At 38.7% G+C, this 15,152-nt stretch overlaps 1 protein-coding gene across 2 annotated transcripts in view; it reads right to left on the bottom strand.

The window, feature by feature from the left end:
- Nucleotides 1-4,345: 4,345 nt before the first annotated feature.
- HIBCH (3-hydroxyisobutyryl-CoA hydrolase) overlaps nucleotides 4,346-15,152 on the bottom strand; it is a 42,702-nt gene continuing 31,895 nt past the window's right edge. Inside the window, exons 12-14 of one of the 2 annotated variants that reach the window (XM_062610041.1) lie at nucleotides 11,348-11,467; nucleotides 10,156-10,189; nucleotides 4,346-5,500 (exon numbers count right to left, since the gene is read on the bottom strand). In XM_062610041.1, the coding sequence (XP_062466025.1) occupies nucleotides 5,385-5,500; nucleotides 10,156-10,189; nucleotides 11,348-11,467 (270 nt within the window). In that variant the 3' untranslated portion in view covers nucleotides 4,346-5,384. Of the gene's footprint in view, nucleotides 5,501-10,155; nucleotides 10,190-11,347; nucleotides 11,468-13,189; nucleotides 13,311-15,152 lie in introns of those variants that run through there. The other variant, XR_009963096.1, reaches the window with a different exon arrangement.

Raw genomic sequence — 15,152 nt, 5'->3', positions numbered from 1 at the left:
AAAAAAACCCTCCCAAAAGCTCCAGAGACATTATTTGCCAGATAGATATGTGACTAGCAGATAGATAGAAAACTGCACTCACTTTAAGAGCGCATTTAGGTAAGATCTGTCTTGACCCTTGTACAAGTAACCTTGGTGGCTGTCAGGGGGAGTTAGGTGTTGCAATGTCTCAAATCCTTTCTCTGGATGTAACCTTAGCATCTGACACTCTTCTGGGAGTCAGAATATCAGATGTGCTTTTGAAAGCAGCTTCTCCATTGGCAGGCTGCCACTGCATGGTCCAACAGCAGGCAGAATTATAAGATATAATAGTCTAAAGTTATATCATGGCATCCATACAGATAAATACTCAAAATTTCCCCGAAGTCACCTAGGTATAATTAAACATGCTTCACAGTGTGATTCCATTTGGAGTATTTGCTGTGTGGGACACCTTCGCTGCTTCCTCAGAAAGTCATCATAACATGATAGTAAGTAGATCACCCACTGTCCAACTAGTTACCTACCTGCAACCACAAAGCTTGTCTCTTCTCATTAATGCTGGAAGACTACAGCAGCTTCAATATAGCCTGAAGTGCAATTTCAGCTGCTTTGTGATGCTTCCTAGGACACTGGAACTTCAGGGAAAGCATGGAGCAAATGGAAGGCAAACAAGCTTACAAACAACAGGGAGACAACTTCTCACCAGGAAAATAATCTCTTTTACAAGACACTGTCCTTAATAAATAATGCACGTACCCTTAATAAAATAAAAACGTAAATAAAAGCTGTTCAATACTACAGTCTGGTGAGGAATCAAAGGAGACTTCTGTCCAGAATTACGCTGTATTTCTAATAGGCACAATACTAACGTATAATAAAAATCAAGATGGCTTTACCTGAATAAAATTACATCTCTTATTAGATTACTCTAAACTGTGCCACTTGCAGTGGCTTTCCAGCTAAGTTACCACTGATTCTTTGACTTGATTTTGTGTAATAAAGGCACTCCAGTATGGGACTGGCATACTCCACAAACCATTTACTTATATTTAGGAGTTAAAAATACACTTGCTTTATATTTTCTCCAGGAAACATAAATGTAGTCTGAGTGGATACAATGTGACTGACTTGATATTATAATTCAAAACATATTAACTACAGCACAACTTCATAAAATTGACATTTCTGGAGTAAGACACATCAGTAGTCCCAATAAAACACAGTACAATCTATTTTTTACAGTATCTTTTGTGGAAAATACTTTCTTGTGGACCAAATAAAATTGAACTTACCATCTGTTTGTATGACTTTTATTTTATAGAAATGCACAGATTGGACAGGATCTTGCTACCATGAGTTTGGGATAATTTATGTTTGCATAAATTTTGGAAGCAACTGAAAGTTTGATTCAGAAGTACTCTTGCTAAAGCACCTGAAGTCCTTTTTCAGTCAGAGAAGGCATGATCCCTACTCCCTGAAAATCACCATGTTTTTTGTTAAATAGTTGCTGAAGATTGCTCATTTTGTACAAAAATAATGGAATGAACAAATTTAAAATAAAAATAACCACCTCCTTGGATGGATAAGGAGCTGCTGAGGAAAATTCAAAGGAAAAAAGAGGCTTATAAAAAGTGAAAGCAAGGACAGGTGGCCTGGAAAGAATACCAGGGATGTTATGCGGGAAGCTAGGCACCAGGTTAGGAAAGCCAAGGCCCAGTTAGAATTAAACTTGGCTAGGGATGTTATAACAGGAAGGGATTCTATAGGTACATAGCAAATAAAAGACAGACTAGGGACAACGCAGGCCCCCTCCGGAAGCTATTGGGAGAACTGGCTACACAGGATTTGGAGAAGGCTGAGGTTCTGAATGACTTCTTTGCCTCGGTCTTCACTGGCAAAGGCTCTGACCACACCACCCAAGTCTTAGAAGGCAGATGCAGGGACTGTGAGAATGAAGATCTTGCACCCACTGTAGGAGAGGATCTGGTTCAAGACCATCTTAAAAATCTGAACATGCACAAGTCCATGGGTCCTGATGAAATCCATCTGCGGGTCCTGAAGGAGCTGGCAAATGAAGTTGCTAAGCCACAGCCATCATATTTGAAAAATCATGGCAGTCAGGTGAAGTTCCAGATGACTGGAAAAAGGGAAATATAACCCCCATTTTCAAGAAGGGGAAAATGAATGACCTGGGGAATTACAGACCAGTCAGTCTCACCTCTGTGCCTGGCAAAATCTTGGAGCAGATTCTCCTGGAAGGCATGCTAAGGCACATTGAAAATCAACAAGGTGCTTGGTGACAGCCAGCATGGCTTCACTAAGGGGGAATCCTGCCTGACCAATTTGGTGGCCTTCTATGATGGGGCTACAGAACTGATGGACAGGGGTAGAGCAGTTGATGTCATCTACCTGGACTTGTGTAAAGCATTCAACACTGTCCCACACAACATCCTTGTCTCTAAATTGGAAAGACACCAATTTGATGGATGGACCACTTGGTGAATAAAGAACTGGCTGGATAGCTGCACGCAAAGAGTTGTGGTCAATGGCTCAATGTCCAGCTGGAGACGAGTAACGAGTGGTGTCCCTCAGGGATCGGTGTTGGGACCGGTCTCTTTGTTGCTGACATGGGCAGTGGGATTGAGTGCGCCCTCAGCAAGTTTCTGGTGACACCAAGCTGTGTGGTTCGGTTGATATGTTGGAGGGAAGGAATGCCATCCAGAGGGACCTTGACATGCTTGTGAGGTGGGATGATGCCAACCTTCTGAAGCTTAACCATGACGAGTACTAGGTCCATTACACCTGGGTCAGAGTAATCCCAGGCACAGGTACAGGTTGGGCAAAGAAGAGATTCAGAGCAGCCCTGCAGAGGACTTGGGGGTGTTGGTTGATGAGAAAATGAACATGAGCTGGCTTCAGTGTGCACTTGCAGCCCAGAAAGCCAACCGTATCCAGGGCTGCATCCAAAGGAGCATGACCAGCAGGTCGAAGGAGGTGATCCTGCCCCTCTACTCTGCTCTTGTGAGACCTCACTTGGAGCATTGTGCGCAGTTCTGGTGTCCTCAACATAAAAAGGACATGGAACTGTTGGAACAAATCCAGAGGAGGGCCACGAGGATGATCAGGGGACTGGAGCACCTCCTGTATGAAGATAGGCTGAGAAAGTTGGGGCTGTTCAGCCTGGAGAAGAAAAGGCTGCATGGAGATCTCATAGCAGCCTTCCAGTATCTGAAGGGGGCCCTATATGGATGATGGGGAGGGCCTCTTCATTAGCAACTGTAGTGACAGGACAAGGGGTAATGGGTTAAAACTTAAACAGGAGAAGTTTAGATTGGATATAAGAAATTCTTTCTTGTTAGGGTGGTGAGGCACTGGAATGGATTGCCCAGGGAAGTTGTGAATGCTCCATCCCTGGTGGTGTTCAAGGCCAGGTTGGACAGAGCCTTGGGTGACATGGTTTAGTGTGAGGTGTCCCTGCCCACGGCAGGGGGTTGGAACTAGATGAACTTAAAGTCCTTTCCAACCCTAACTATTCTATGATTCTATGACTGTTTAAGAATCTAAAGCATACAAAAATTTCAAAAAATAAGGAGGGAAGATTTCAATTTCTTACAAGTCAGAATGAGATAGAAATTCAAGTCTTATTTTCAGAGTTATCCTAAAATTATTAATGAAATCTCTTAACTACTTTTGAAACTAAGCTCAAGGACTGTCTCATAACCAATACATACATAGTAAGATTAAGTTGCAGGTGAAATTTGGACAGTTTTATCTAGTGACAAATCAAGGTGCCATTTTTTCATGATCTTGCTCTCCATTTTGCTCACCTCTCGTTCTTTGAAAGTCACTTTAGTAGTTCACCCTGATGCCTGAATTTCCTGGGTTTTGTTTCCACGCAACAGCTTCTAGGAAGGAAGGAGCCTTAAGCCATTGTATACCCATACTGTCAATAATAAACTCTGCCCAATGTTGAAAACTCTGTAATAGTAGGGCTGGAGCTCTGACCTCTTGATTCTCCAGTGCTGATTACTGACAGAATTTTTCTGTTACTGTTACGGGGACAGAAGTTTTCTTCCTTTAGTCTCAGTGGTTCACCTTCACAGAAGCCAAAATTTGGTTCTGTGACCTGCCTGTAACTGTAGAAACAAGTAGGAAAAGATACTGATACATGATTTGATTAATGCAGTCTTAATGTTGAAGAAAGACTAATAGTCATGTGTTGCTGCAAACACTACGGAAAAATTAATATTACCCCTGCAAAAGATTATACTTTTATCAAGGAGCTCTGATTATGTCATATAACCAAGTATTATTAGTATCAGAACCAAGCAACCTTTAAGGCACACACAACAATCCTAATCTGTTTTTGACGCGTATTTAAATTTTGATCCCAACAAATACATTCATTAGGATATGTTGTCTTAAAAAATCTATACAATCCATGTACAGCAGATATTTCGTATTTTCCCGTTCGTGATCTTCAGTACATATTGCTGCATTCCCTTTATTTTTCACAGGTTTTCCACCCAGCAGATTGGATGTTCATGGGCACAAGCAAATGGGAACCCAGACTAGTGGTAAAAACTCCAGGCACTTGCAGTGTTAGGGCTGGGCTGATCTCTACCACTAAAATCATTCAACAATCACTAACATCAATGCTTAGTGTTCAGAGGAAGGTCTGAGACAGTTATTTCTTCACCCTTGTAAGACCAGGAAAAACTAGCTATTTTTTAAATCACGAAAAACTAATTGTGCAGGTCAACTCAATATCTTTTTTTAAAGGTCTTTCTTATAACAAACAGAAGTGTGCTCTAGGCTCTGACCTTTGAAACAATGTCTACATCACATAGCAAAACTGAATACTGACCAAATGTGAAATCAATAGAACAATTTCTCTCAGACTAATAATGTGTCAGTCTGACTCTTTATTTAAAAGGCTACTTAATACCATGAACTTCTCATGTCCTGCATTTTCCTTTGTAGCTCTGTTTTAAAGCTTTACATGTATTTTATTTTCATTGTATAAATAATAAGCTGGGGCACAACCCAAACTTAACAGATCCGTGACAGAGCCAAGAACACAAAAGGTCTCCTAACTTCTTGCTTGTTAGGGTCATCCCTTACGTCTGCTCTGTCCCCCAAAGATTCCTCCTAAACTAAGAGTTGATGCAAAAAATTGAATGTTAATCATTACATAAAGCAGTAAAAATAACAATTTGCCTTTTCCCTTTATTAACCAGAGATTATTTGCCATTATGGCAGCAAAACAAAAGAGAATGTTCCTGAATGCAACAAATTACTTACGAATCTCAGGCTAGCTGAGTCTTACCAAACTTTATCACACTACTATTATTTTTTTCTATCATAGACTTAAGCAGATGTTAAGTCAATAGGCTTGATCTTTATAGCTTGAGATCATTGCTTCCCAACGGCTTAAAACAATCATCCACGAACTCATCACTGACTTCTTCTAGAGCAGCTGGCTTCCATCTGGGGGACTGGTCTCTGTCAATCAGCACTGTCAGGTGTACAAAAACACAAAAGTTACTTGTAAGCTTTCTCTAATTAAGATGACTTTAGATTGAATCCAGACAGATAACTACAATGAATACACAGGGAAGAAAAATCAGTATGTTCTCAAGACAGATTTTTTTGTAACATACATATTTCTACTTAAAAAGTCGTGAGTTGTGATCTGCCTGGAGACGTATCTGGGAGTTGCCTGATGATACAAGGAACAGTGGGTAACTTCAGAAGTAGCCCAAGCTTTGATAGACCTCAAATTAGTGCTTTCTGTTAGACCTACTACTCCTGCCTGACTTACGCTTTTTCATGTGAAACTGGAAACAGTATGCATGATTCTCATTTTGGATAAGGGCTTTCACCTCTCTGCAAAATCTGATTGTAGGATATAGGAGATGACTCAAAGGACATGTTTAATGCCTAAAGCTAATTTAAACACATCATATAAACTAATTATGAAATAACTAATGAGGAAAGAGTAAAGCAGAGTATCTTTGTGGGCAAATACAAGAATATTTATTTGTAAGTACTGACAGATACTGCAGACCTATGTAAATTTAACTATGGAGATTTGTATAAGCTTAGTATGTGTACTTTACATATGTACTAGTACATTAGTGAAGAAAAAATCATCAGTGAATGAATTTCATGTATAGCAAGAAAATATAAAAAGCATCCCTTGTACTGCAGGAATGTTGAAGGCATGTCAGCAAGAACAGCTGCATTAGTAAACAGCGCAAGACAAGAGAGAATTTATTTGTGTATAAAAATTATCAGTATGAATGGAATTCCAGAGCGTCCTTCCAAGCACCTTTTTGGCTCCAAGAAAACCCATAGAGGTGCTATTAAAAAATGTGATTTTTTTATAATTTAAAATGAACAGCCATAGTAACTATGGCTTTCTAGGATGCACCCAACATCCCCCCTCAACAAACATTCTCTTCAGATGTGTGGTATCAGCAACTGATTTGGAGATGAGGTTGTGTGTGTCCTGGGAGACCTCCTGACCAACACCACCCACAGCATACAAGGGAGGATGGGCAGGAAACACCTCTCAGTACTTAATGTGCTGAGAACAGGGGGGTCTGGCTGGTTGGTTGATTTTTCTGATGAAGAGTAGGATGCCTTTAAAGGTATGAAGACAGAAGATACTTACAGATCCTAGATATTTTGAAGAATAACAGCCGGTGGTTTTGGTAAATTGTCATGTCTTTCTAAACAGATTTTGTGCTTGGTGACTAAACTAAAAACATCTAGGATGTGAAGTATACAAAGGAGTTGGATTTAATTGAATGGCTACCTAACGATTGTGTCATATCGGAAGACAGGCATTATGGCTGTCTGTGGTAAAAAAACCCAAGTGATTTCAAAATGTCTTTTTAACTTTTCCCTCTATAATCAACACTTGGAAAGTGCCTAGAAAATAAATACCATTCAAATAACAGCTGCATTAATTAATATTTCTAAATATAGCTGAAGACAAACAGGCATCACAAGCCTTTATCATGCACCTCCAAAGTGAAAAGAGAATCAGAGCCCTGCATTCATTTAACTGCAAACAGAGGTCTAAGGACTCCTTCGATACAAATAAAAAATAATTTTTGAAAGAAAACCCCTACATAGATCAAAGCTGTACTTCTACAGGGAGTAGAATCCATGTGGGCAATTCCTTAAAAAAAATGTGCTGTAAAAGAGTGATTTTACTAGGTCACTCACCTGGATAACTTGGTGAAAAGTTACGATCTTACAAATTAAACACTGTGATGTGAAGCCACTGATTGTTTTGGGTCAAAATATGTAACTGTCCTGAATCAAGTATATTTATTCCACTGGAATATGACTTATCTAATGATTTTATTCAACTTCACTTGAAGTTTACAATCTGGCTAAAATAATCTCAGTGGTCATCCACAAAAGTCCACACTGACTAGAGATGCTTTAGAAGGAAAAAAAAAGTCCATGTGTATACTGCTACAGCTTCAACTCTGAAATACAGTAGGAATTGCTGATAATTCTTCATTCTATAGCACTACTGTGTACTCAACCTTTCTGTTTGGATCTGTGGCCAGTTTGGTGGATAAGTGAATGCTTACTATGTTCTCTCCAGTTCTCTCTTACTATGTTCTCTGGAGTCTTTAATATTATATGAGTTAAAATATTTGTTTTCTACTATTATCTTGAAAATACTTCCTTGCTGTATTAACATCTGTATATGCTGTGTTTCTCCAGCTTGAGATCGATCACTATAAGAACAGAACCAAAATTCTGAAGACTTCTAAGGCAGGCTAAAAACAGTCACAATGCTGATATTTCTAAGCACCTAAAATTCTGCTAGTTGCAATGTAATCTCTACCTACTCACTGACTGCAGGGGGTTTGTGTGTCCAGGGTTAGGCTCACATCTGCCAGCTGCTAGCACTGCAGAAGAGAGGGCAGAAGCCATACAGAAATAACATCTTTGCAGGATCAGCAATACGTAGAAGGCCTTTACAATTCCATTTGAACTGTACATTCCTGCACAAATAGGCTAATTTAGCAGATTTTTGTCCCCTCAGGCTGCTGAGATTGTAGTCCACCTGGATGTGTTTGAGCACTGACACTAAAAAATGACTGCTTTGCTTATGCAGCAAGAATAGAAAACCCAACGTTCTTGGAAATTATGCAGAGCTATGCATTTCTTAATTTATGTATTATCCTATAAATCAAAGCGAAACATTGATACCTAAAGTGTCCAAAGACCACATTTAGCATTATATGGAAAAATGTTGCTGAAATATGATCTGTATAGTTCATGCTTTAGAAGGTTTGGCTTTTCTTTAGTAGCCCAAATCACAGGTATCAGAGAGGAATACTGCTTGCCAGCCTATCTTCAGTCTGGCTGAAAGAACAATGAAATTCTGACCTCAGGTCAAAATAGATTTAAAAAGCTTTTCAACAAACTATTTCCCTAGCATGCCTATTAAAATTACAGTTTGAAGCAAATAAAAGCTGTTATTAGAACCTGACCTATGGCTGCTGAAAAACAACCTTTGAAAACTAAAATCTGATTATTATATCTTAACTTTACTTTGTGCTAGATCCTCTGTGGACAGGGTCAAAAGCTGGCTCTTAAATGCTTGATAAATTATGCTTTAATAAATAAAAAGCTAGTATTTATTATTTTCTTTTTTTTTTCTTTTTCACTGGTTGATCCAGTAAAGTCTTAACAATCTTACTTCCTATTAAAAATTATGTTCAGAATGTTGGTGGGTTGGTTTTTTTTTTCCTGATATAGTTGATCCTTTGCTACGTCATCCTGTGTAAAAGAGAATCTTTCCCAACTGCTGTTCTTGCAGTTTCTTTCTTTATGAGCAGTTTGTGTAATTTACTGGACATACTGACAAGTGATTTGCTTTTGTCCTCTACTTCATCACCATATGGTTTAATGACCTTAGGCATTACAAGTGACAATTTGGCTTGGTGTTCATCTGACTCTCAGACTTCGTCACTTCAAAAGCTTATATGGTGATTTAGAATATATCCTAGGAATAATCTTTGTAAAATATCCTTGCCCCCATTATCAACACAATGAAAACCATGTACTTCTCAAAAGTATTTGATAAGAACAGAATTCAACAGAATTTATCATGCAATGGGGTAAATTCTTCAAAGCATTCTCTGCCAGTAAGAACTAAAGATTAAAATCAGAAACCTTTTCCATGCTCTACAAACAAATTTTGCATCTCTCACCACAGGCTTTAATACAGTATTACTAATAGCGAACACTCAAACTAATATCTATTACTCAAGCGTATTTTAAACTACATTATCAAGACACATATTAAAAAATAAGGAGGTAATAATATATACTTGAGTTTGAATTCAAAGTCAGATTCCCTCAACCCCAAAGTGTTACTCATCCAAACATCTTGTACTGTAAGCTCCTAGGAAAAGGAAGTATTTGTGTATTGTTTCACCTCCTGCTGTACAGTACATAAATAATTACGATAGTTTCTAACAGATGTGACATTGAGTTTGACAAACTGCATAGTGAATCAGCAGTAGAATCAAGGACAAAATCTAAGTCTCTCCCCTAGGTGAACTTCCTGAGCTGCTGCTCTACTTGTACCCTTACCTACCTTGACCAATGCTTTAAAATGCTGAAATATTAAAGTTTACGTGTATATACCTTGATAGAAAGACACCTCTATATAGATATACTTTGGACATAGGAGTAGACTCTGTTCTAACAAATTTCCATGTTCTTCAAGTCTTATACCATCTTATAGCAGGCTGAACCAGCTATGTGGCAACACTAAATCTGGACACACAAGTGATACCCATAGCTATGGGTATCACTACTGCTAGCATTAAATATATTTGACATTTCCCAAAGAATTGGTGAAACCTTTTCACGGTGCTGCATTAGAAGGTGAATAAATAACATTAGAAATGTAACTGAGATTACACAAAGGAAACATGGCTGTTACACTCTGGGAAAAATAACAAGTTTTTGCCCATACAGGAGTCCAATTAAGTAAAAACTGGAGCAAGTTTGGAAGTTTTCTCTGGGCTGTTGCAGGATGCACTTTTCTTAACCTCCACAGAAGCAACACAACAGTGAGTTTGCATATTACTAAGTTTGAGGAACATTTCTGGGGTGCATGCTTACCTGCTCGAACTCCTTCATAGAAGTCAGGGCCTCTCTGAAAGATTAAAAGGAAAAAAAGCTGTAACATGACAGATTCTATTTAGCACATCTTTCCCTATCCCACCTCTGCCTGAAATGCAAGTTCTCAAGATTCAGTTAAATCTGACTTGTACTGTTCTCATATCATCCTACCTGCTCCTTACCTATTAGAGCTCTATGACCTCCTGCTTAAATGCAGCCACAACTCTCAAAATCAGTCTGTTGAACTTCGATTATCAGTCAACTGTTATGCAATGCAGCCTTCTCTCTGTTACATGTCAGATTTTTCTAGAGTTCTGCATGATGGGGACTGAGGTATGCAGGATAAGGAATTTATCAGAGAGAGGACAGTCATCAGGGATTGTGAAGTATTCTGCGCAACTGAACACTATGCAGTTAAATAGAACCCTGGAAACATTCAGGGATTTTTTATAAAGGTAAATGTAACATTTAAATCCTTAAGTATGCTTCACTAGCAATGGAACAACAATACTAGTTTCAGGAAAGCTATGGCAAGGATACTGGCAGACATTACAACATACCAGAAACAGATAGATTTTCCAATTTTCCAAGTATTTACATTATCACAAATAGTCAAATACATAAAAATCTTACCTTAAAATGTCATAAAACTAGTAATAAGGGTGCCATGGGGAAGCTTTATGAGGAGTTTGTTCAGATAATTTATTTAGCAACTATGTTCTACTGAAAGGATCATTTCCTTATATGTTACACAAGTACTCAGGCCTTACTACAAATAGTACTAAAATCTGTTTTCTTTAATAAACTTGTCACAGCACTCCTGAAAGGCAGTGATATACAACTATTCCCATCCTGCTAATGGGAACTGAGGACTAAGTAATTTAAATAGGAAATCTGAGAACACCAAGGGTTTAAAATTATAGTCCAAATACAGAACTCCCTATATTACAGCACTACCATAGTTTCCTTAACAAAAGCCCTTTACCATTCCCATTAATGTAGTCCCCTTCAAGCTTCATATAAAGAGATGTAACTGGAAAAAAGCAACAACTTAACAAATACACAAAAGATATAGAGAATTAAAACCTATAAATTGTGAGTCCGTGATGTAATCTGTATATAACTTAGTCTCTGATAAATGTGCTACCCCTCCATTGCTGGGAAGAGACAATGGGCTCAGCTGCTTGCTTACCATGCATGCTTGGCTCAGTCTGTATTCCATCGTGAGCACGTCTTGTAAGCTCATGGAAGCGCCTTCTCTGAGCTGCCTGAGAGTCAGCTTTAAGGATGTAGGTGACATCTTATTAATAGTCTGGGGAAGACAACAACAATTACTTTTATTCTCTTCAACTCAGACACATTTGCAAGTCTGTCATTGTTGCATTTTAAACTGTGAAGTAAATGATGGCACTGAGCTCACTTATGTTATACCTATTCCTCCTGCTCCCTCCCACCATGCTGTCAAACTAAAAGGACTTACTTGCATAAACTTTTATTGGAAAGATCCCTGGGATGTTTGCCACTACTTGTGGAAAGCTTAGAACTCCTAAGATCACATCATTTATGATCAAATTACTACTAGCTCAGGAATCTTATGCAGCTTGAAAGCCATTTCCAAACAGATTCTTTTGAGAAGTGATTCGGAGAAAACTCCAGGAACAAACTTGCCAGCAGAGTTTCAAGTTGACAAGCAGGTATTCTTTATTGCGGCGCCGGGAGACACGGGCGATAGCTCCTCCTAACGTGTGTCCCCGTACTCCTATACAGGCCATCCTTATATGGTCACTGGGCATGTTTCCAAACAGTTTCCGGCATGCATACAAAAATGTGGTGGTCTTTAAGGGTCGTTTACTTTTCCCAACAAGCTTAATTAACATTACAGACATAGCAATCATCCTGGCCTTCTACTTATCAGTTAGTTTAACTGCTCTCATCCTGGACATCTGCTACTCTGGGATACTCCCTCGTAGATGCTTACACCAGCTTAATGGGTTTATTAACACCTCAAGCATAGCAATCATCCTGTCCTTTTACTCATCAGTTAGTTCATCTGTGCCCACCCTGGACATCTGCTAGTCCCAGATACTCCCCATCCCCAGGTCCTGTCCTATTCTGCTTTTCTCACACCTTTTGTACTGAGGTCCTGAGGGCCTGAAACTATGCCAACTACCTTCAAACACCGCAGTTATTTTCCATTACAAAGCCATCAAACTTAACATTACTTAGCACTGATTACATTTTGTACTTTTGTGCCTCTTTGTTTCAGAAGTGAAGGTGTGGGACAAGCAATGTTACTCCATTTTCTAGTATCATATACATATAGTCTTAAGTGCTCTTACAAATTACTGAAGTTGTAGCTGATATTGTACAGAATTTAAGTTTTATTTGGTACAATAGGGTAGTAAGGTAATAATAGTGAGATTAGCAACAAACTTAAGGTGGTTGCTTTAGGATCATCTGCAGAGACTAGACAACATATGAAGAAAACTGTGGAAGAAAAATATTAAAAAGAAATGACACCTAAATGCATATTTATCTAAGCTTTTTGTCTGGGATCAACAGATGCTGCAGTAATTTAGTCCTACATTGCTCTTCTGATAGGAAGTCTGGAGGTCTTGCTTTCCTTCTTTCAACAGTTACAGGCTATAAATATTATGCCACAGACAAGATCTGTTTAAGGCACATAAACAAATGCTGTAATTCTGGCTTTCATGACTATCCTTCAATTAACAGCATGCCAATAAACAGTAGGGGGAAGTGGGGAGAGAGACAAAAACCTGGTTAAGAAAATAGAAATGAGCTTTAAAGCTTTCAGGGTCGTGGGGAAAAATAGCTTTATCTTACTGTTGTCCATCTTTGTTTTCTTACTTCAAACAAGACTCTTTCCCTGTAAATCCAACTACAAGCTCTCTATTATTCACAGTACAATAGACATATCCTATAAATTAGGACATTTTTACCCCTACTGAAAAGTAGCAGATGGTAAAATTTGCCTCTTTACATTAATTTTCATTGCAGACATTAGAGTCCTTACCCAGAGACTGAAATGGCAGATTTCCAGACATCAACATTAACATTTTTTCTGGCTCCCAATTACTCTTCATCCTTTTCCAGACACCAGCTAATACAGCAGTGACCCATTTTGCCTGGTTAAGCTGGAAGACACACAATTGCTATACAAGCAGGAGGCTGTGCAATTGTGTACCTTAAAAGCACTGTCATTCTGTTACCTGCATGTTTGGAAAGAAAGAATGCTGGCTCAAACTGTAAACATTTCCTGAGTTCTGGTAAAGCTCTCTAACAATGAGCTGCCTTTCAGCAAAGAAATTAGCTACACCTCTAATTACATCACCATGCAGGTCTCCTATGGATAGCAACTCTTACCCATACCCCTTATGTCCTGTAATACACTTTCTGGCTTTACCTTTGAACTCGACCTTTTCTGCTTTGAGTTTCACATTCTATCAACTAAATTAGAAAGTTTTTACTCAGACCAGGTGAAATGGTATGCACAGTGCAACCAGACTGTTCCACAGGTGAAATCATAATGGTGAGTTCTTTCTGGTTAGAAAGCATTAAAATGGGGAAGTTACGAAATGCACACCTAGCTAGCCTAGTGCATGCAGCAGCTGCCTTATCTTGGCATATCAATGAGGTTTAAGGTGGAGGAGGCATTGCCATAAATCAAGCTGAAGGAAGAGGAAACAAGGGAAGAAAATGGGTAGGTGTAATTGCAGAAAAATGAGTCACCGGTGTATCTATAAATAAATTCTCTGTACAAAGAGGAGGGCATTGGTGCTAGGGAACAAGCCTGAAAGGAGACAGAATAGGCTGAAGTAGGGAGTACTAAAATGCAAATAAGTCTTCATAGAAGTATTTGACATCTATTCCAGTATTTTGAGACCATACTGATTTCAACATAATGATCCTGAAGTCTACAAGCTGATTTTGCAATACACCTGAATTCCAGTAAGATACTATTAGAAGGTGACTGAGTTAAGTGGCACTGACTCAATGGAGTCCCTTACAAGAATCAACAGCTGGGGTACAGTTGTCACAGTGTACAGTGTACAGTGGGTACATCCTTTGTCTCCAAGGCCCATTGGAGTTTCTGATTTGAGCTGCTGAGGGCTCTTGAGGGAAGCTTTCTTTAACTTAAAGAGCAATTAGCAAAACAAAGCCCTGCCAGAGGTCCAGTGTATCACTTCACTTGCAATAGATGAAGACACCCATCACTTTCTGAGATGTTTGTTTGAACAATGAACAACCATCCTGGATGAGTTTTGACATAAAATGAGAGTCTAGCCAAAGTACCACAGTAAAGCTGCTTAAAGACAGATATATCACACTTACTGTCTTTTAAAGAGTTTTAGAATCCTTTTTTACTTGAGTTCAATGCCACAAGGAGTACAGTGTACTTGAGTACAATGTACTTGAGTACAATGCATCCTGCTTCATACCTGTAATATCTCTCACCCACTGCTGCATCCCCATTTAAAATTTCAGGAGCTAGTGTCTGCATCCCAACCTGACTAGCAGATCCTGACAAGGTACCTTGTAATTTTCAGTACTGCACACTATGCTGGAATTCATTCAGTAACAATTAAGGCTATAAACTCACGAAGTATCAGTGCTCAAAAGGTGTACTGACATGCCAAAAAAGTTCTCAGAAAGCATCATGTAAAAACAAAGTTAAACAACTGATGCTTTTCAGATTTTGACCCCACATGCTTACTTCATCCAACTAGAAGTGATATTTCTGTCAGATCAAAGCTTTTTTGCTCATATAAATCCTAAAAACAAAGTAATGTTATAAAGTAAACAATTTTTAAAGTATGTTAGTAGTAAGAGTTCAGAAAGTATGTTAGTATTCCAGATTTCTACCTATTTGTAACTGGGCTTGAAATGTGATCTAAGTCACAAAGCCACTCTCAAGTAGAATTTTAACACCTTTACAGTCTTCTATTAATGCAAACCATGTATCAGGTATGCAAAGG

Source organism: Pezoporus occidentalis, unplaced genomic scaffold (genome assembly GCF_034315485.1).
Source record: "Pezoporus occidentalis ecotype Australia unplaced genomic scaffold, CSIRO_AGI_Poc_V1 ctg143, whole genome shotgun sequence".
NCBI lineage: Eukaryota > Metazoa > Chordata > Aves > Psittaciformes > Psittacidae > Pezoporus > Pezoporus occidentalis.
This window is presented reverse-complemented; position numbering and strand designations above follow the sequence as displayed.